Source organism: Gobio gobio (genome assembly GCF_949357685.1).
Source record: "Gobio gobio genome assembly, chromosome: 1".
Taxonomy (NCBI): Eukaryota; Metazoa; Chordata; class Actinopteri; order Cypriniformes; family Gobionidae; genus Gobio; species Gobio gobio.
This window is the reverse complement of record NC_137097.1, coordinates 41,751,415-41,773,741: the sequence shown is the minus strand read 5'-3', so window position 1 is coordinate 41,773,741 and position 22,327 is coordinate 41,751,415. Positions and strand designations below refer to the sequence as shown.

Here is a 22,327-nt window from a genome sequence, read left to right as displayed (position 1 = left end):
ACTTCCTGCTGTTCAAATAATGCGACAGCCTCCTTCATGAAATGACTGAGAGCATTCCCGTATCTGACGGCTGAGTGAGAACAGCATCAGAAATAAAGGACATCAAGGAATAAAAAGAGGACGAAACAAAGCTGTAAGAAAAGACAAGATGGAGTTGTCCTCCCTCTGCATATCCAAGAAGAAGAAACAAGCCAAGAGACAAAACTGCCCCAGTGAGTCTAAAGCATTCTTACAAAACAGTAATGAATCAAGTAAAATATGAAGAGGAGCACATTACACACACATTAACTGATCTGATTGTACTTGTTTCAGAATCGCCTGCAGGACAAAATAAATCTCAACTTCCTGTTACATGTGGTTGTAAAGAGGGCGTCTTGCATTTAAAGAAATATAACAACAGTAGGTGCAGAAACATTTCTATGTGTTAAAGAATTCAGTAATGTTATGAGGAGCTCTCGAGATTGTAATTGTGGATCATCTAACATCCAGGTGCTCAAGTCATTCCAGTAATGGTTGAATAAACAGTTTTTCTGTCATTAGAGCAGAAGTGCATCTTCAGTGAAGGCCAGTGGTTCAAGCCCACTGAGTTTGAGAGGTTTGGGATGATGGAAAGGAACAAGAAGTGGAGGACCAGCATCCTTTGCAACGGCATTCCACTCCAGAAACTCATACAGGTGCATAAGACCGGTTTCAATAATTAATTAATAATAACAGTTACTCATTTGAGAAATTCAAGTTTAAATAACAGTTCCCTGATATTAAAATGGACAGTCAAGATAACATAAATAACACTAATGATGAAATATTTAAATATGTTTATGACATATTCTAACTTTGTGCTATTTTCTATTCATAGGATGGCTTTCTTTCATCTACATACTTTAAGAAGAGCAAGGTTCAGGATACACAGGTTTGACAGCTTTTGGATGGTTTTCAGATTTGATGGAGGAGTTAACCTTTCTAGGTAAGAGTGACCAAGATCTTCATCAACATTTCTCCTTGTATGTTCTGCAGAAGAAAAAAAGCCCTGTGGGTTTGGACCAACAGGGTGAGTAAATTATTTTCTATTTTTAAATAGGAAATTAATATACCTTTAAATAAGATCTTACAACAGCTATTCAGAAATGTAATAAAATATTCTGCTTCCGGATCAGATGAGAAGATCAATGACAATCAAGATGATAATGATGATGATGATGATGATGGTATTGACATGAGCGTGTTTGAAGGTCCAACCCTACCTGTTACCTTGTTACCTGCGGTTCTGAGTCTGGCATTCTACACAAATGTCGCTTTGCCACAGGTGTGTGAGTGGGAATGCTTTCATAATAATTACTAATATTAATATTTTGTCAAGTGTTTTACATTTCTAGCTATAAGATCTAAAGTCAAGTTATCGGTTCTCTTATATATTGACAATTAATGTAAATACAGTGCTTGACTGCAGTGGTACAAGAATTTTGCACTCAGTTTTGTCTTTTTCTCAGGGCGTTGTGGGAGATGCATTAGAACAGAAAACTTCTGGCTGAGCCCTGAGGATTTCATCGGATTGAACAAACCAGATGGACAATGGAGGAAAGACATTGTTGCCCATGGAATGCCTCTTGGAAAACTTATAACGGTAAAATAAAATATTACATATGAAGAATAGAACATTTAAAAATCTGATTTAAATGGAGAAATTCAGTGAAACAAACAGTGGCTATTAACAGACAAGGCGGTTACATTGGGCTGTGACAACCGAGCCAAATCAAAATTGTTGAAGTTATTTGGCTTTTGGACTGAATATGTTAGCCTTTTACTGTTATCTATAAGCAACAACAATCTATGAACTCTACAACAATGACACAATTAGCATTTAGAAAATATAAGCATTTAAAACGTATAGTCTCTCACTTCCGCCAATATGGATACATTTTGATGAATCACTCTTCACTTCAGCTTCTCTTCAGATTTTCTTTCCAATCAAATGCTTTCTAAGCGTCCCACCCCCTACATTATAAATAGACATTGAATCTGTGGCTGAAATGTATCACCTGTTTACACATTCAGTGTAAATATGCTTTCCATTGGATCGAATTAAGTATGGTTTCACATTAGTGTCACACGAAACGCTGAACATATCAAACTTATTTGAATTCTGCACAGTATGCTATATTTTAAAGGATATGTTGTTTAATGTTGTTTTACATTCGTATTCAATCCTATGAAAACCTGGAAAATGTCCCAAGAAGCGAGATTATGTGTGATTTCATGATACATACATTTTAAGTAATCATTTAAATTTGGACCCGTTCCTCACACAAACGTTTCGGTTACTAACGTAACCTCGGTTCCCTAAGATGAGGGAACGAGTATTGCGTTTTGCTAAAACGCTATGGGGGAATTCCTTTCCTCGAGATATTGAAGCAAATTTTTATCCAAAAATACCATGTACACGCAGTGCAGCTGCACAGCTCTCAGCAGGAAGCAGCTGCGTGCTGATTGGCTGTGCTGCTGCAACTGCAGCAACCTATGGCGAGACCGTGGGGCGGGACGGACCAATCAGGTCCTTCCAAATTCCCGCCACAAGGGGCAACAGAATTTGCATAGCCAAGGGTATATAAGACCCACTCTCGCAAGGTTAGTCAGGTTAATCGACTGAAGCGACTCCTGAGCAAGTGAGCAAGCACGGCAAGCAAAACGCAATACTCGTTCCCTCATCTTAGGGAACCGAGGTTACGTTAGTAACCGAAACGTTCCCTTACGAGAGTACTCTCGTATTGCGTTTTGCTAAAACGCTATGGGGGACCAATGCAAAACGCCGTGCTTGCTTAACGGCTCTAACGCCGACGACACCAAACCCAGGCCAACCTAGGTGGGCCCGTAATATGATATCAAGAAGTCCCAAAATGAGCCAGACCTGAGTCAAGCCCTTAATGAGAATGAACACGATATACGTGTAATATAATATATAGACCGGACATAGTCGGGCCAGGAATAATGAATGGCCAGATAATTCGAGCCGTATAAGGAATGTGCTATGACTTATACAATACTTAACCCAGACCGGACTTTTCGAGCCTTAAGGGGTTAAAACTGTACACAGCAAGAAGCCCAGCCTATAAGGCCGGGACATCTAATATAATCTGATAAGTGGACGGGGAGGCCCAGCCTGCCGCCACACATATCATTTAGAGAAATGCCAATAGACCAAGCCCACGAAGAGGCCATGCCTCTAGTAGAATGGGCTTTAATGCCTAAAGGGCAGCTGAGATCTTTAGACTCATAAGCCAACGAGATAGCATCTACTATCCATCGTGACAAGGTCTGCTTTGTAACCGCGCACCCTTAGGTGCAGCCGCCAAAGCATACAAAGAGCTGTTCAGTTGCCTAAGCAGCGGAACGCTCCATGTATATCCTCAGCGCTCTGACAGGACAGAGCAAATTAGCATCTTCTTCATCTATCGGTGATGAAAGTGCTGAAAGTGAAATGACCTGTGCTCTGAACGGAGTCAAAAGCACTTAGGTACATATCCATGTCTTGGTTTGAGGACGACTTGAAGTCGTTTGGCCCAATTCCAGACACGAAGGCGCTCACAGAGAGCGCGTGCAGATCACCCACTCGCTTAACTGACGATCGCCAGCAGAAAAGCGGTCTTTAGTGACAGGAGCTTAAAGCTCACCGAATGCAGAGGCTCAAGTGCAGAGCTCTTCATGACATCCAAGACACTGGACAAGTCCCATATAAGGACTGAAGAGGGGGCGAGGTGGGTGAAGCCTTCTAGCCCCTTTAAGGAAGCGAACAATGTTAGTCCGTTCACTTGAATGTGATACGCTGCTATAGCAGCCACATAATTTTGAGCGTGGAGGGGGAACGACCCGCGTCCAGAAGCTCTTGTAAAATGTAAGCACTTCTGACACTTCACAATCCTGTGGGGTCAGACTTCGCGCTTTACACCAGTCCGAAAAGACTGACCATTTGTCTGAATAGAGCCGCCTGGTCGCGGGGGCTCTAGCTTCAGTAATGGTATTCAATAATTTTTCAGAGAGGTTCTCATGTACCCGCTGATGGGCCAGACATGAAGCGCCCATCGATCGGGACGGGGATGCCAGATCTGCCGTCCCGCCTGCATGAGGAGGTCTCTCCTCAGCGGGACCGGCCACGAATCTGCATCCGACATCTGATTCAGTAGTGAGAACCAAGGTTGATTTCTCCAAAGCGGGGCTATTAAAGCACAGCGCATCTGCTCTCCCTAATCCTCTCTATGACCTAAGGTAACATTGAGATTGGGGGAAAAGCATAAAGAGGAAGGTTGGGCCATTCGTGGGCCAACGCATCCTTGTGCTTGGAGAATTATATTCGGCATTGAGCATAGCCTTGTGAGGCGAAAAGATCCACTTTTGCCTCTCCAAGAACTGCCCCAATTGTCTGAATTGCACCTGGACAGCATGTCCGGACCCAAATTCAGAATGCCTGGCACATGAGTCGCTCTCAGCGTATTGTGCTCTGCCCATATTAGGACTTCTTACGCCATTGTGTGCAGATCGATTATTTTCAGACCGCCTTGGCAATTTATATAGGCTACCACCGACCTGCTGTCCGTTCGGACCAGGGCATGGTGGTGCTTTATGTACGGAAGGAAAGCTCTTAGCGATAGCGTGACCGCTTTCATCTCTAGACAGTTTATATGAAGGCTCTTCTCCGAGTCTGACCAGAGACCGGAGACTGGCCTGCCCTCGTGAAGGGCTCCCCAACCTAGGTTGGATGCATCTGTCGAGATAACTTTCCACTTCGTAACAGTGCCCAAACTCACGCCCGTCTGGTACCAGACGGGATTTTTCCAAGGAGCCAGAGCCAACACACAGCTGTGGTCTACCTTGATTTGCAATCGGCCCGAGAGCCATGCGTGAGCTGGAACGTGGCGATTCAGCCAGTGCTGTAGGGGGCGCATGTGCAACAGACCCAGTCTGAGAACTAGCGCCGCCGAGGCCATGAGACCCAGCATCCTCTGAAAGTGTTTGAGAGGAATGCGTGCACCGGACCTGAGGGAAACCGCTCGGATCTGAACAGAGAGCGCGCGCTGTGACGTCAGTCGCATGCTCATCTGCAGTGAGTCCAATACTGTTCCCAGAAACGAAACTTTCTGTGTGGGAGACAATAAACTCTTGCCACGTTGAGTCCCAAGCATTCTAAATGGTTGAGAAGCCAAGATCTGTGGTTTAATAACTATCTCTGACGGAGCTATTCTGAGCCAGTCGTCGAGATAATTGAGAATTCTCATTCCCCGAAGCCTCAGCGGGGTTAGCGCCGCTTCCATGCACTTCGTGCGGGGAGTCAGAGATAGACCAAAAAGGTAGCACCTTGTATTGGTAAACTTTTCCCCTTGAAGGCGAATCTCAAGAATGGCCTGTAATGAGGGGCTATTTGTATGTGGAAAAAGGCATCCTTTAGATCCACAGTGAAAACCCAATCACCCGGCGGATGTGCGCGAGGATTTGTTTCATTCTCAACATTCTGAACGGGCGCTTCATAAGGGCTTTGTTCAGATGTCTGAAATCTAGAATGGCCTGAGACCACCACCCTTCTTTTGGCACAAGGAAGTAGCGACTGTAAAAGCCTGACTCGCTCTGTGAGGGGTGCACGGTTTCTACCGCTCCCTTAATTTAACAGTTTGATATTTCGGTTCGAAGCACGTGACTCATGTCACTTCTCACCGCTGTCTCTACCACAGTGCGAAAGCACGGTGGTCTGCGAGCGAACTGTAGCGAGTAACCTTGTTATCGAAGCCAAGGGTTGAATTAATTTGTGGGGCGGGTCACTGAGTAACAGGGACCTGTTAGCCCGGATGCATTGTGCTAGTAGCACTGTGAGAGGCGGCGTGCACTGAATGGTGACGCACGCCTTATTGGGTCGCCTTGGAAGTGGCGCTTACCAAGGGGATTGTGTTTGTGTACAGAAGAGCACGTTGCTCACGGGCTCATAAATAGTAAATAGGGAAATAGTGTTCCCAGCCGCCTGAGTGCAGGGGGCCGGAGAACGCAGAATAGTGGCGAACGCTTTGTGTCGCCGGGGAAATGGTGCATGTGTACAGGCGAGCGCGTTTGTTGCGGGCTCGTCGATTGTAGGAATAATGTTTCCAGCCGCCTGAGTGCAGGGAGCTGGGGAACATAGGGAAGTGCTTGAGTGTAGGGGTACAACTTTGATGTTGGCACCTGCCTACAGACGAATTCGTAACACTGTGTTTAGATAGTGTTACTGTAAAGTGGACGCATTCTTGCGGATTAGTCCACGTGCACGTTAGCGGCAGGGCTAATGGATAGCGCGTGCTCTGCAGGCGCGGGTCTACCTAGCCACTAGAAAGCTCTGATTCATTGTAAATAATGTGTGGTGGCGCGCACTGTATAATGGGCGCCACTACATTAGAGTATTCGCGGCGTACGCCAGCGAGCGAATTCACAGAGGTAAACGCATAACAGCGTCAATGTGCAACTGAGCATGTTTGGCCACAGGCTAGTTATTGCAATGTTACATCTCCAGTCACCTGAACTAAGGGAACTGGGAGAATATCAGGTTTATTGAGTGATTTGTGGCACTGAATTAACAGTGCTTATGCAGGAGTGCACACTATGTAGTGGACACATTGCCTACAGTGTTGAACCACTCCAGCCGCCTGAATAGGGGAACTGGGAGAAGTGATATTTGAGGGGAAAAAGGCGCAAGCTTGGCAGCCATTTTATGACCTCGTTATGCTCAGACGGAGAGCGCGTGTTATGACGCGCTCTCGTCTGCGAACGCGCGCTGTGCAGAGAGCGCGCGCTGCCATATAAGGCTGTTTACCTTTGGCAGCAAGCGCGCGCTGCAGCGAGAACGGCTGTGACATAAGCGCGTTCTCGATATATCCAGCAGCCTGAGTTCGCATGTCTCTCCTCTAGCATTCTCTGCCCGCGGCATATCAGGGCGGCGGGGCGAGAGAGAAGAGTGAGGAGAGCTTATGTTGAGTTCACTCGTGTGTAGAAGTGCACATCTTCCATCCGCGTGGCGGCAGTATCACATTCTCTGTCAGCGGCCATTTCAGGGCGGCGGAGTAAGAGAAGAAGCGAGTGAAAAGCCCCGTATGCCCGCGGCGCCATTAGTACGGCGGGAATAACATTCTCTGTCCACGGCCATTTAGAGCGGCGGAGGAGAGAGAGGGAGGCGTGTGGAGAGCTCCATATATCTGCGGCGTCATCAGCGCAGCGAGGATATAACCTTCTCGGTCCGCGGCGCGTTTCAGCGCGACGGAATGAGAGAAAGGGAGAGCTCTGTATGTCCGCAGCGGGGATATAATGTTCTCTGTCCACGGCCATTTAGAGCGGTGGGGATGAGAGAGGAAGGAGTGAAACTCTGTATGCCCGCGGCGTCATCAGTGCAGCTGGGAAAACCTTCTCCGTCCGCGGCGCTTCTCAGCGCGACGGAACGAGAGAAAGGGAGAGCTCCGTGGGGTATCACATTCTCTGTCCGCGGCGCCTTAGCGCGACGGAACGAGAGAAGAGGAGCGCTCCGTCTGTCCTCGGCTTTATTTGAAGCGGCGGAGGACCAATGTTCTCTGTTCGCGGCGTAAACACGCGGCGGCACGAGAGAAGAGAGGTGGAGAGCTAGAAGCTCTTAGAAGTGGCGTTGGCAGCAACGCACATATCATAAACACACATACATAGTATAAAGGATATTTTAACGCCGGATGGCGCAGCTGGAAGGCAGGCTGAAGGCGGAGAATCCGACATCCTCAGGCTGCGTGTTCCGCTGGGTGCGTGTCGACGGCGGGCTTCGATCCGGAGCTCAACGATTGCAAGTCGCTGAAGAAGAATTAATCTGACTAACCTTGCGAGAGTGGGTCTTATATACCCTTGGCTATGCAAATTCTGTTGCCCCTTGTGGCGGGAATTTGGAAGGACCTGATTGGTCCGTCCCGCCCCACGGTCTCGCCATAGGTTGCTGCAGTTGCAGCAGCACAGCCAATCAGCACGCAGCTGCTTCCTGCTGAGAGCTGTGCAGCTGCACTGCGTGTACATGGTATTTTTGGATAAAAATTTGCTTCAATATCTCGAGGAAAGGAATTCCCCCATAGCGTTTTAGCAAAACGCAATACGAGAGTACTCTCGTAAGGGAATCTATTTTATGGCTTTAGAAGAATTGCAGTATATTGGACAACTAAGCATTTAATGCTGCTTTTTAATACTTTATGTTGTTAAAAATTGTATTAGGTTTACTGACATAATTTTTATTATTATTCATTTTTCCAGCTATCTAACCCTATGGTCACTGAATAGTCTTTGCGCTGTTACATTGAACATAATACATTTTTGTAAGTTAAACTGCATCTTTCAACATATCCTCAGATGTTCATTATTGTTTATTTTGTGCTATTATTCTGGGCTGCCATAAATAGTAAGTGTTGTATTGTAGTGCTATATTCCAAGATTTAAAAGGTCACTTGAATTGTCCCCGAATTAATCAGTATTTTTAAATGAATTGTTTAAACAAATGATTCAGTGATAAATGTAACTTTAAAAATCTATACACTCTTATTATTCTTACATACTCTTATATATCTTTCTATGACAGAAATAGTACAAGTAGGCTAATATGCTATTCCGAATTCAGATATTCTCGTTTTTTCCTAAATGTATTGATGCTTTTAAAGCATCACTGAATTGAATGATTCAGTGACAGTCTCTTGTCGCCACCTACTGGTGTCTCCACCACTAATGCATAGACTGCCAGTCTGTCTGGAACGCTGTCTATGGGATGGCAGCGGCCGATCAAGTTTTGTTGCAGTTTGCACAATAGCTAACTGATGTGTTTTCACATACTTTCCAGAAAAGAGTTTTGGAACTACATACAGTTAACTGTGATTGTGAGATCTGCCAAGAACTGGATCAATACCTAGTAAGACACTATCAGTCACAATTACAAGCATGTCAAAACATCACATTTAAAATGTGCTTTAAGCCGGTACAGCTTTATTTCTTTATAAACTCTTGTTTCAGCAGAATGATGACGTGTGTTTCGTGTGCGACTCTGAGGGAGATCTTCTCGTGTGTTGTGACGAATGTCCACGAGCTTTTCATTCAAACTGTCACCTTCCAGCTGCAGATGGAGACTCACCTGGGTGAGAGAGAGAGAGAGAGAGAGAGAGAGAGAGAGAGAGAGAGAGAGAGAGAGAGAGAGAGAGAGAGAGAGAGAGAGAGAGATTTTGATTTTTACAATCAATTTATTAAAATGTTTGTTATTATTTACATAATTTTACACACACCTAAAAAAAAAAAAAAAAAATACAAAAATATATAAAAATAAAAAATAAAAAAATAAATAGAAATTACATCAACTCTCTTGCAAAAACAATTTCTTCATTGTCAACTGAACACAAAGCAAAGTTACAACACCACTGAATTTCAAAAGCTTTTATCGTGCTCATCAATTTATGAAAATTAAAATCAATAAGAATTCTACATTTTACCATATTTTTAAAGACTAATACAACATCTTGTCCTGACTTCTCTTCTATCTTATTTCTCCTAGTGATATAGACAGCATATTTTGCTTGTCCCACAATAAAATTAACAACATGACATTTGAACTTTTGTTTTGAACTGTAAAAAAACCCCAAAATATAATCTTGCTTTGAAAAACAAATATTAAACGAATCCAAAAAAACACTTAATAAATCAAAAAGAGGATTGAGTCTACTACAGTACATAAAACAGTGAAAAATTGTCTCTCGTTCCAGACAAAAAGGACATTTGTCACTTACAGTTGGATTTAAAATAGATACAAAAGCATTTACAGCGATGGCTCCATGTAAAATCCTCCATTGCAAATCCCCAAGTTTTTTCTTTAATGGTGGTTTGTAAAGTGCTCTCCAGACAGGTTTAGTTTCAGTGTTGATTCCTAATTTTTCTCTCCATACTGTATCTGTTTTGATACTTAAATTACGTTGATTAATAACTTTCACAATGCATTTATACAATGTTTTCCCTTCTGCTGTACAAAAATCAATATACTCATTAAATCCACATTTTAACAGGGGGCTATTAAAACAAGACTCTTCTATAACAGGGCAGATTTCAAGATCTGGAAAAAGATCTTTACTATCAGGGATTAAAGTCCCTGCACCAAACTCTTCTTAAAGTGCCTTCTCTTCAACAGTTAAAATTGTAGTTAGTTTATGGAGAACCTTCTGAGCAAAACGTATTGATCTAACTCTTAGAAGGGTAGCAACTTTTTCAGCTTTCAGTAAATTATATCCTGATTCATTTATGATAGTTTTTAGCTTAAAAACCTTACTATTACATAATATTTCTGTTAACCCAGGAACATCATCTCCTGAAGTATCAAACTTAGCTCCAAATATAACTGGTTCTTCCAACAACCAATAAAGAGAAATTGCTGGTTCCATCCAGCGATGTTTAAAGAGACCCCACACTTTAAACAAATTTTGATAAAAAGGAGGAATTCCAGTAAAAGTCCATCTTTTATGATCCATTAAAAACAATGATAAATCCATATCCATATTGCTCACTCTTCTCAAGATGTGCAAAGCCAACGGTCTCCAGGCAAGTGAATAAGGTCCCGTTAACAGTTTCTGAATGTATTGGAGACGGAAAGTGGCTCTTCTGCTTGCGAGATTTACCAGTCCTTGACCTCCTTCCTCTTTGGGCAAAAACAGAATGCTTTGAGAAGTCCAATGATATTTGTCCCAAAAAAAGTTCACCAGTTCTCTTTGAATATTGACAAGCAGTCCATTCGGAGGATCGACACAAGCAAGTTTATGCCACAATGAAGATGCCACAAGATTATTAATGATAAGAATACGTCCTCTGTAAGATATCTGAGGAAGCAACCATTTCCATTTATCCAATCGACCTTTTATTTTCTCAATTAGACTTTCCCAATTTTTCTTAATGAAGTTTTCATCTCCTAGATAGACACCAAGGTATTTTAACCCTCCTCTTTTCCAAATCAATCCTCCAGGTAATGCGGGAAGATCTCTACTCCAGTTTCCCACTAGTAAAGCTTCACTTTTCTTCCAGTTTACTTTGGCAGAGGAAACACATTTAAAATCATTAACAATTTTTTCTAACATAATAACATCATCCTTTCCATTTACAAAAACAATAACATCATCAGCATAAGCGGAAAGATGTAAAGAATTATTACAACCAGGGAAAGTCAGACCTGTTAGATGAACTCGTAACTTTTGAAGTAAAGGTTCAATGGCAAGGGAATACAACATGCCAGACATGGCACATCCCTGCCTAACTCCCCTCTCAACTTTAAACGGAGCACACAAACCACCATTAATCTTAAGAACACTCTCAATGTTACAATACACAGCCTTAATCATAGATATAAAAGCATGGCTAAACCCAAAAGCCTCTAAAGTGTTCCATAAAAACAAATGACAAAATCTTGTATTCTGAACATAAGAGCGAAACAGGGCGCCAATTGCTGATACACTGAAGATCACCTTTCTTAGGTAACAGTGTGATGACTGCTCTCCTGCAGCTTAGAGGTAATAGTCCTCTTTCCAGACTGTCATTAAGAACCGTCAGCAGATCTTCTCCTATGACGGGCCATAGAGTCTTGTAAAACTCAACAGGTAACCCGTCAATTCCTGGAGATTTACCATTTTCCATGCTCATCATGGCGGTATAAAGCTCTTTTAGTGACAGAGTCTGTTGTAGTTCATTGTTGGACTCTTCATCCACCTTTGGCAGTCCTTGAAAGAAACTCTCAGCATCTGCACCCCATTCCCTCAGTTCAGATTTATAAAGGTCTGAGAAGAAATCTACAGCACGACTACGTATCTCAGCAGGCTCAGTTAGTTCTTGCCCTGTAGCTGAACGTAACGTGTGCATCATTTTACTTTGACCTTTTTTCATTTCTAAATTAAAAAATAATTTTGAGGGAGCATCCATTAGTGTTACAGTTTGGAACCGTGAACGGACTAAAGCTCCCTGTGCTTTAACTCCCAACAGGTCTAACAAAATGGCTTTTTTTTCCTTCAAGTCATCAATATGTTTTCTATTTTTTTTAGATGCTAATAAATCCTGCAGAAAACTAATTTCTGTTTCTAGAGTCTTCATTAACTGGGCTGTGTCTCGAGTAACATTCACAGTGTACTTTTGACAAAAGTCTTTAATAAGAACTTTTCCACAGTCCCACCATTGCAGTAAAGAAGTGTAGAAATGCTTTTGCTGCTTAAAAGTTTCCCAAAAAAAAATTAAAGTTATCTATAAAATGTTTATCATTTAACAAAGAAGTATTAAAAGTCCAGTATGCACTTTTATATTTGACACACTTGGTTAAAACACTGCACAGAACTAAACTGTGATCAGAAAATCCCACTGGAATAATTTGACAAAATTTAAAAAGATTACGTTGGTGCTGAACACTATATATTCTGTCCAGTCGTGCCAAAGAGATGGTATTTTCAGTACTATGAGCCCAAGTATACTGTCTAACATCTTCATTCATACTTCTGAACACATCACATAAATCATGAGTTTCAATGAGCTGTAGAAGTATTTTCTGAGAAGCAGCGTGTGGTTCTAAATGATTCCTATCCAACTTGTCATTAGCAGTACAATTAAAATCTCCACCTAAAAAAAACATGTCTTCTGGATTTAACTCTTTCAAAACAGCATCCACCTTATCTAAGAAAATCACTCTTTCTAACCCTTTTGTAGGTGCATATAAATTTAAAAGCACCATTGTGGTTTTCTCAAATTTCACTTTGATCTTTAAAAAACGACCACCAATTATTTCCTCAACTTCACAAGACAAAGGTAAAAACTGCTTTGAAAACAAAACAGCCACGCCTCCACTAGTAGAAGATTTGTGACTCAGGACAATCTGTCCATCCCATTCTCTTCTCCAGTCAGTCTCATTTTTAAAATCACTATGTGTTTCTTGCAGAAACAGAATATCAATTTGCTTTTGTCTACAAGACTCAAATAACATCATTCTTTTATGACCATCTCTGGCACCATTTAAGTTTAGAGTTCCGATTTTAAAATGTGTCATATTTATTTTAAAGACCAGAACAAAAATTATAAGAAGAGCTGCCAAAAAAATATTTTTGGGCAGATTTTTAGAAGTTGACAAGCTCTTCATCTTTAGTATTGTTTTTTTTTTTTAGTTTGTTCACAATTTTTCTAAGACGATAAATCTCCACATCCTGAAAGGCTCCCTCTTTCATTAAAAACCTCACATCATTGATGAATTGTTTATGGTCAGGGAAAAAATCTTCAACTTGCACTCCTTTCAATCCCTTTGTCTCTTGCAGAAATTTACTAATGTCATCAGCTCTATACAGACAGATCAAGTTATCATTTTGAGAACTTATAGACGGATTTGAACACTGAGACACATTTGAATCAGAGGAATCGCCATCACTGTCAGATCCCACATTCTCGCTACCCCCCTCATCTTTCTTTACTTGCTTAAAAGCTTTTCCACTGCTTTTTTTCTTTCTCTTAACTGGTATTTTAAAGACCAAGTTGGCTTCCTTCTCAAAATCAACATCGTCTTCCACATCAATTCCATCAGCCACACAAGCGTTTTCAGCCTGATTAGTCTGTTCCTCAGACATCGAAGACTGTTCCTCGAGACTTTTACTAGGCTCGGTAACAATCTCAGTTGTCTCAGGGTTATTCTCGATCGGCCCGAGCTCACTCTCACCGGCCTCGACCACACACATGTCCGCGATCTCAGCCGTGGGAACCGCAGAAGCGCCCTGTCCCGAGCTAGTGCTCGCACCTGCACTGTCTGCTTTCTTTTGACAATCTCGAACTAAGTGTCCGATCTTACCACAACTAAAACATTTAATTGTCGTGTCAGATGTTGCAAACACTGTGTAATCGAACCCATCAATTTTGAATTTAAAAACCAGATCGATCTCATCAATTCCATTTTTTTTAGCACCATGAACACCTGTCTTCTGAACGAGACTAGATGCTTCACTAAAGGGGACTTGCACCCGAGAGGGATTTTCTTTATAGGGGAAACCAGTTTTCCATACCTAGATAACGATACTCGGTTACTTAACGTAACCTCGGTTCTCTCTAGAAGAGGGAACGAGTATTGCGTAAGTTCCTTACGCTACGGGAAAGTATTCTTTCTTCGAGATTTCTGAAAAACCCAAAATTATCCTTAATTTTGTAACATTGTCAACGCAGTGCGGCAGCCTGGCAGACCATAGCAGGCTATTCCAGCGTGCTATTGGCTGCTCTGCTGGCAACTGCAGCAGCCTATCGGTGAGCCCGCGTGACGTGGCGACCAATGAGGGCGCTTCGCGCCCACCTGGCTTCATTTGCCTACAGGTGGGGCGTGGCCACGTGTATATAAGCAGGGCTCACGGGCTGCATATTCGGTTTTCTTAGTTCTGAAGCGTAAAAGCCAGCGGGGCGCACGGCAAGGAACGCAATACTCGTTCCCTCTTCTAGAGAGAACCGAGGTTACGTTAAGTAACCGAGTATCGTTCTCTTACGAGAGGTTCTCTCGTATTGCGTAAGTTCCTTACGCTACGGGAACATATTGTCAACGCCGTGCGCGCCTCGCATACAGCATATGTATCCCAGGGAACCGGGGACCATAACACTGCTCGGGCAGGGTGGCCGGTAAAGAAAAAACGGGCCACCACATATACAGACACTTCATTCGAACTGACGGGTGGTTTACGACGGGTGGTTACAACACCCTGTCCCATGAATGAGGGAACGGCACCTGCCGGTCTCCTTCAAATTCACCACACCTTGTCTCATGAATGAGGGAGCGGCAACGCCGGTCGCCTTCAAATTCACAATATCTTGTTATATGAGTGAGGTAACGGCACCGCCGGTCACCTTCAAACTCACAACAGCTCGTCTCGTAAATGAGGGAACGGCACCGCCGGTCTCCTTCAAATTCACATGAGCCTAGTACCGAACTTACTACCAGTATGTGAGCTATGTCTGCGCAGAATCACTGGGCAGAACCAACGGCCCTATTGAACTGATAACACTTTCGCCTGTAAGGCAGGAACTTCCAGATTGTAAAATCTCACGAACGTAGACGGGGAGGCCCAGCCTGCCGCCATACAGATATCGTGGATGGAAATCCCTCTGGCCCAAGCCCACGAAGAGGCCATGCCTCTGGTGGAGTGTGCTCTGACACCTAGCGGGCACTGCAGGTGTTTGGAAGCGTATGCAGTTGCAATCGCGTCCACTATCCACCTGGACAGGGTCTGTTTCGAGGAGGCGAGACCTTTAGTGCGCCCACCAAACGAAACAAATAGCTGCTCAGAACGCCTGAAGGCGGCGGAGCGTGTGACATAAACCCTCAATGCCCTGACAGGGCAGAGGAAATTGCCACCGTCCCCCTCATCGGATGCTGGCAGAGCCGAGAGGGAGATAATCTGCGCCCTGAAGGGAGTGCCGATCGCTTTGGGGACATAACCATGCCTCGGTCTGAGAATGACCTTAGAGTCATTAGGACCGAACTCCATACACGTCGGGCTCACTGAGAGCGCGTGTAGATCCCCCACGCGTTTCACTGAAGCCAGAGCTATCAGAAACGTGGTTTTCAGCGAAAGGAACCTTGGTTCCACAGTCTCGAGCGGTTCAAAGGGATGAGCCTTCAGGGCCTCTAGGACCAAGGCCAGATCCCATATAGGAACCGACGGGGGCCGCGGGGGATTCATCCGTCTGGCTCCTCTGAGGAAACGGACGATGAGCTCGTTCCTTCCTAGCGTGCTACCTAGCGTCGTCTGAGCGAACGCTGCTATAGCCGCCACATACACTTTGAGCGTGGAAGGGGACCTGCCCAATTCCAAAAGCTCTTGGAGGAAGGAGAGCACCCGCTGGACCCCACATTGCTGTGGGTCCAATCCCTTGGAAACACACCACTCAGTGAACACCGACCACTTAGAACTATATAACCGCCTCGTCGAGGGGGCTCTAGAGTGTGAAATCGTGTTCATAACCCCTTCGGGCAGGTCAACGGGTATCCGTTGGTCACCCATACATGCAGAGACCATCGCTCTGGATGGGGATGCCAAACTGAGCCTCCTGCTTGAGAGAGAAGGTCTGCTCTCAGCGGAACTGGCCAGGGGGGTGAGTGCGACAGCTTCACCAGCTCTGGGTACCAAATCTGGTTCTCCCAGCGCGGTGCTATAAGGAGCACCGGACGGCGCGTTTCCCTGATTTTCGCTATGACCTGGGGCAATAGGGAGATCGGCGGGAAAGCATACAGCGGGAGGCTGGGCCAAGTTTGGGACAGCGCATCCTCGCTTTTGGACAGAAACGTCGGGCAGCGGGCGTTCTCTTTTGTTGCAAAGAGGTCGAGCTCCGCTCTGCCGAACAGGCGCCATACCAGCTGGACTGTCTGGGGGTGCAGGGACCATTCTCCTGGGAGAATGAGGCCCCTGGACAGCTTGTCCGGGCCCACATTGAGGTGGCCCGGCACGTGCGCAGCTCTCAACGAGCGCAGCGAGCTGTGTGCCCACACGGGCAGGCGTTCTGTCAGATTGCCCAGACCTCTGGACCTGACACCGCCCTGCCGGTTCACGTAGGACACCACTGTGGTGTTGTCCGACCGGACTAACACATGGTGTCCTCGTATAAGCGGGAGAAACTGCTTGAGCGCGTTCTCTACCGCTATCATCTCCAAACAGTTTATGTGTAGGAGTTTTTCCTCGCTCGACCAAAGGCCCGAGGCTGATCTGCCCTCGAAAACGGCGCCCCAACCCGTGGTGGAGGCGTCCGTCGAGATGACCTTGCGGTGTGAGATGGCTCCCATCCTCACTCCCCTCTGGTACCAGTCGGCTACTAACCAGGGCTCTAGGGCTGACACGCAGCCCTGAGTCACTCTGATCCTGAAGCCACCGGACGCCCAGGCCCTGTGAGGCACTCGGGCGTTTAACCAGCATTGCAGCGGGCGCATGCGCATTAAGCCCAGCTGGAGCACAGCTGCAGCTGAGGCCATACGTCCCAGCATCCTCTGAAACAGCTTGAGAGGTGCGATTTTGCCTGGCCGAAAGTACGCAGCCATGCGCCGAACTTGGCGCGCGCGATGGGGTGACAGGCGGGCTGACATTGCCACAGTGTCCAGATTCAAACCCAGAAATGAGGTTGATTGCGTGGGCACTAATGAGCTCTTGGTCCAATTGACCGTGAGTCCTAGGCTGTCCAGATGGCTGAGCAGCATTGCCCTGTGGGCGAGGAGCTCGGCCTCCGACTGCGCCAGGATGAGCCAATCGTCCAGATAGTTCAATACTCGCATCCCTCGATTTCTCAGAGGAGCGAGGGCCGCGTCCATGCACTTCGTAAATGTACGGGGTGCTAGTGACAGGCCGAACGGAAGGACGGTGTATTGATAAGCCTGGCCGTCGAAGGCGGATCGTAAGAATGGCCTGTGACGCGGCGTTATCTTGATTTGAAAATATGCATCTTTCAAATCTAGGGAGATTAGCCAGTCTCTCGGGCGAATATGCGCGAGGATCTGCTTGGTCGTGAGCATCTTGAACGATCTTTTCATAAGAGCTTTGTTCAGACGCCTCAGATCCAGAATCGGTCTGAGCGACCCATCCCTTTTTGGCACGAGAAAATACCGGCTGTAAAAGCCTGACTCGCTCATAGAGTGGGGAACCGGTTCTATAGCCCCTTTGCACAGCAGCGTGGCTATTTCTGCTCGAAGTAGATGTGCTACTTCCTCGCTCACTCTCGTCTCTGTACGCGCACAGAAGCGCGGAGGGCGGCGAGCGAACTGCAGAGTGTAGCCGTGCTTCACTGTTTTCAGCACCCATTCTGATACACCTGGAATGGCTTCCCACGCTCTCGCGTGCGCCACACGGGATAGAACGGCCTCCGGGCTCGAAACGCCGCGCTTCGCGGGTTTGACGGCCCGTATAGGAGGGGCGGGCGCAGTGCGCGCGCTCTCTGTGCTGTGGGCCAGCCGATCGCTCGCGATGGCTGGCCGCCCTACACACTGCATCTCTGCCGCTTCGAGCGGGGAGTGGCTTGTGTGCGGCCCTACACTCATCGCTCCGGCCACCCTGGGCGGAAAATAAATGGTGTGTGGCGTGGCGCGTGGCGCCTGAGGCATAATTTCGCGAAAATGTGTGAGCGCGTTTGAGCGGGCACAACTCTTACGCGTGGAACATGACCGGTTAAGAGTGGCTGTGTGACAGCGCGTGTGGTGGTTAGTCGTGGACGCAAACAAGCGGACACGTGACCTAACTCTAGCACTCGAGCGGCCGGTGGCCGCTTTATGTGAGTGGGGGACACAGGGTTTATAGTGCTTGTGTGCAGGGGTGAACACAGAAAAGTGGGCACATTTACTGCATTTGAAACACATACGGCGCGAGCCGTGCGACCAGAAATAATGCAACTTTTGTGATTTCTCTGGTTCGCCGTAAAAACGGCGGTTATTGACAGGCGAGAAGGCATTTTTGCCGGCTCGTTGGCTGCGTGAAATCCATCTGCAGCAGCCACAGTGGTGGGGGCTGACAGGAAAAAGAGTTTTGACGGTGGTCCGGCCGCGGCGGGACTTAACCGTCGTTTCTCGCCTCTTGCTAGGAGGACTTTGGAGGCTCGGGCTTCAGCGTGATCCTAGGCCGGGGGCCCCGAGGTGGAGGCGGCTTACCACGGCTGGAAGAGCGCGATCTGGGGCGGCCGCTCGGTCTTCTCTGAGACGAAGGGGGCCGCGCTGGGCGCTGCGCGGAGCTCGTTGCTGGCTGGTCACGAGGACGGCGAGCAGCGGAGCTATTGCTAGCGCCGGGGCGTCGAGGCAGGAAAAGGTTCATGGCCTGCGTCGTTTTCTGCACTTCGGAGAAACGGTCGACGATCCCCTTGACCGCTGGTCCGAAAAGCCCAGACGGAGAGAGCGGGGCGTTTAGGAAGGCCGCGCGCTCTGTTTCTCGCATGTCCGCGAGCGTGAGCCAGAGGTGGCGCTCAGCTACCGTGAGGGAGGCCATAGAGCGTCCGAGGGCCTGTGCTGCGGTCTTGGTGGCGCGAAGGGAGAGATCCGTCGCGCTTCGCAAATCCGTGATTAACTCAGCGTCACAGCATTTCTCGTCCATGTCGCGGAGGAGATTAGCTTGGAGGATTTGCAGCACGGCCATAGAGTGCAGAGCGGACGCAGCTTGACCGGAGGCAGCGAAAGCGCGGCCGATCAGCGATGACGTCACTCTGCAGGCCTTAGACGGGAGGGCAGCCTTTGAGCGCCAACCAGAAGGCGGGCAAAGGTGCGCTGCGACCGCCTCTTCCACCGGAGGGATAGCGTTGTAGCCTTTCTCGGCCGCGCCGTCAACTTGTGAGAGCGTCGAAGAAGCCTGAGACGAGACCCTCGCGGAGAATGGCGCATTCCAGGACTTTGCGAGCTCCTCGTGAAGCTCCGGCAAAAAGGGTGCAGTCCTGGAGGTGGGCGCACGGCGGCGACTGTTTAGGAAGCATCCGTCAAGTCGGTTCGGCGCTGCCACCTTGGGCGGGGCCCATTCGAGGCCTAGCTGCTCGACAGCCCGGGTGAGAAGGCGCAAGAGTTCGGCGTCCTCACCCGCTCGAGAGCGTCCGGAGCCCCGGACTGAAGAGGACGCGGAAGACCAGTCCTCGCTGTCGGAAGCCATGATGGAGCAGCTGTCGGCGCGTTCCGCGGCCGCATCCGCCTCATCCCCGGAGGCGGCAACAGAAATGGCGGCCTGGGGTGGGGGCGGGGAAGGCGAGAGTGAAGCGGGCGGGAAAGGTTCCGGCGAGCTTCTCTCTGCGAGCTCCGGAGTCCGCTGCGAGCGGCGCTTCTTCTTGCGCGGCGTGGCAGGGACTGGAGGGATATCATCTTCGAACAGGACGAGTCGAGCCCGCAGGGTCGACATCGTCAGTTCTTCGCACTCTTGGCATCCGCCAGCGTGGAGTGCGGCGGCGGCGTGATCACGGCCCAGGCAGAGAGCGCAGATCACATGGCGGTCCCCGGAGCTGAGCTGCGCGTGACACGAGCCGCAGGTGGAACGAGACATTTGTATCAACGCTCGGCTCTTTTTGTGAAAAGTGTGACGCAGCGGCGACAACACTTTGAGCGTAAAAGGATATGGGGCTGCCGGATAGCAGAGCAGGCACGGAAGGCTGAAGGTGGCGCGATGCTGCCGGCTTCCTCAGGCGCTGTCCTCTGCTTGCTTGTCTGCGCGGTCACGGCGGCGGGTTCCAGATCCAGCGATGCGAAGGGCTTCGCTGAAGAAAAGAAAATCGAATATGCAGCCCGTGAGCCCTGCTTATATACACGTGGCCACGCCCCACCTGTAGGCAAATGAAGCCAGGTGGGCGCGAAGCGCCCTCATTGGTCGCCACGTCACGCGGGCTCACCGATAGGCTGCTGCAGTTGCCAGCAGAGCAGCCAATAGCACGCTGGAATAGCCTGCTATGGTCTGCCAGGCTGCCGCACTGCGTTGACAATGTTACAAAATTAAGGATAATTTTGGGTTTTTCAGAAATCTCGAAGAAAGAATACTTTCCCGTAGCGTAAGGAACTTACGCAATACGAGAGAACCTCTCGTAAGAGAACTCCTGCACCAGTATTTCATCTTTGATAAACGGAGGTACGTTGGACAGAATAACTTTTTTGGACGGGGTACTCAAAGGTAAAACCGTCACGAGTGAACCATTCAACACAACGCCGCTCTGCACAACGTCATTTGCCTTTTCAACCGTTTTAAAAAAAATAACTGTTCATTCGCGATGCCGAGACAATATGATCATGCCCCACAATCTCTCCCACCGCTAAACAACACTGCTCCACATTAACCCTAGACTCCACCTTCACTCCATGGCGGCGGGTTAAATCTTTAAAACTCATTGTGTTTGGGTTCGTCATGCCTCCCAGCACAACGCTGGTTGCAGACGCTTAAACACCTTCAAACTTTTGAACGAACAAGTTTAGCACATACAAACAAACACAAACAAAGATAGAAGATAGAAAAGTTTTTAGCACTCAGCCACAAACGCACTCACACTCACCACGCCCCGTTCACTCCCAGCATGCACTCAGAGAGAGAGAGAGAGAGAGAGAGAGAGAGAGAGAGAGAGAGAGAGAGAGAGAGAGAGAGAGAGAGAGAGAGAGAGAGAGAAAACATAGTAAAGTAAAACAAAGTAAACATTTGACTTTGTGTAATATTGTGTGTTTTGTCTGTACATAAGCGAGTGGAGCTGCACATTCTGTGTGATGAAGAATATGGAGGATACCAGTCAAAAGACCCAACAGGATGTTTTGAGCAGTCCAGTCTCTCAGCACACACTGGTAAAGTTTACTGGATACATGTTCATTGTGTACCACACCATAAAATCATATTTTTTTCTTTATATCTCCAAGGCTTTTTTTAAACACAAGACTGTTTGATTCTCTTTCAGCACTGCCAGTGTTTGCTGTTACACCTGCTACATGAGAGCATGACTGACCCCTGCATCAATGTAAATCTCACCTTTAGGAGCTTCCTCTGTCTCTTTGTCATTATTTAATGCTGGAATGTAATTATACAGTATGTGACGTCTGGACTGCTGGTGTTCAGGTTCCAGGATACAGTGAGAACATTTGTGGTCCCATGATGCTGGGCAGAGTGAAGCTCAAGCTGGAGAATAACGATTATCAAACAGTGAGAGAGTTTGTCTCAGATATCGAATACTTTTTTCATCAATGCACATCCAACAGGGTGAGTTTCACTCGGGGCTAGCTAATAGTCTTAATTTGCTCATATACTGTCTTATTTATATTGACTGAATTTCGCATTGTTTTTTCTCTTCTCTGTAGGATAATGACTTCAGTAGAATGACCTCTAGGCTGAAGGAACTTTTTGAAACCATCTTTAGACTCCTATAACATCGTGCCTTAAGCCGTCCTTCGACGCGATGGTAACATTTGTGCAGGCTATTGAATAGAAATAACAGAATAATATTTAGACTTCATAAAAAGAATGTGCATTTGTGCACAATCACTAGTAAGTTGGGAATGTGTTTCTCTCACTTGTGAGCCTATATGACACTATGGAAGCGACAGAATAAAAATTGCAATCTTATCTTGCAATTCTGACTTTATTTCTTGATATTCTGCTGACTTGCTACCTACAAACCATAAATCCACAATCCTAACTTTGACAGCAATGTGTTTAATCATTTAAAAAATACTTTTTCCTGAATAGTAGCGGTTCTACACTAACGTGCCACCTGCCATGGTAACATATCATTGGATAAACTGCGATCCAACAACTATGCCAACACATGACTTGCATAAGACGACTTGACAGCTGAGCAAGGGCATTTCACTCACGTTGGATGCCATAGGCTGTAC

The 22,327-nt window shown here is 46.8% G+C and overlaps 1 protein-coding gene and 1 pseudogene across 2 annotated transcripts; both read left to right on the top strand.

Moving 5' to 3' along the window:
- Nucleotides 1-30: 30 nt before the first annotated feature.
- Nucleotides 31-1,022, top strand: LOC307134462 (nuclear body protein SP140-like protein). The gene is made up of 4 exons (XM_079830230.1): nucleotides 31-212; nucleotides 313-399; nucleotides 541-674; nucleotides 857-1,022. Exons 1-4 carry the CDS (start codon nucleotides 149-151, stop codon nucleotides 914-916), a joined length of 345 nt encoding a protein of 114 aa, XP_079686356.1. The 5' UTR covers nucleotides 31-148; the 3' UTR covers nucleotides 917-1,022.
- Nucleotides 943-22,061, top strand: LOC307122346 (nuclear body protein SP140-like protein; annotated as a pseudogene). Its single transcript, XR_013818685.1, has 9 exons — nucleotides 943-1,029; nucleotides 1,079-1,303; nucleotides 1,488-1,621; nucleotides 8,840-8,908; nucleotides 9,013-9,131; nucleotides 21,184-21,283; nucleotides 21,394-21,453; nucleotides 21,552-21,692; nucleotides 21,791-22,061. The product of XR_013818685.1 is annotated as a nuclear body protein SP140-like protein (transcript).
- Nucleotides 22,062-22,327: the final 266 nt, after the last annotated feature.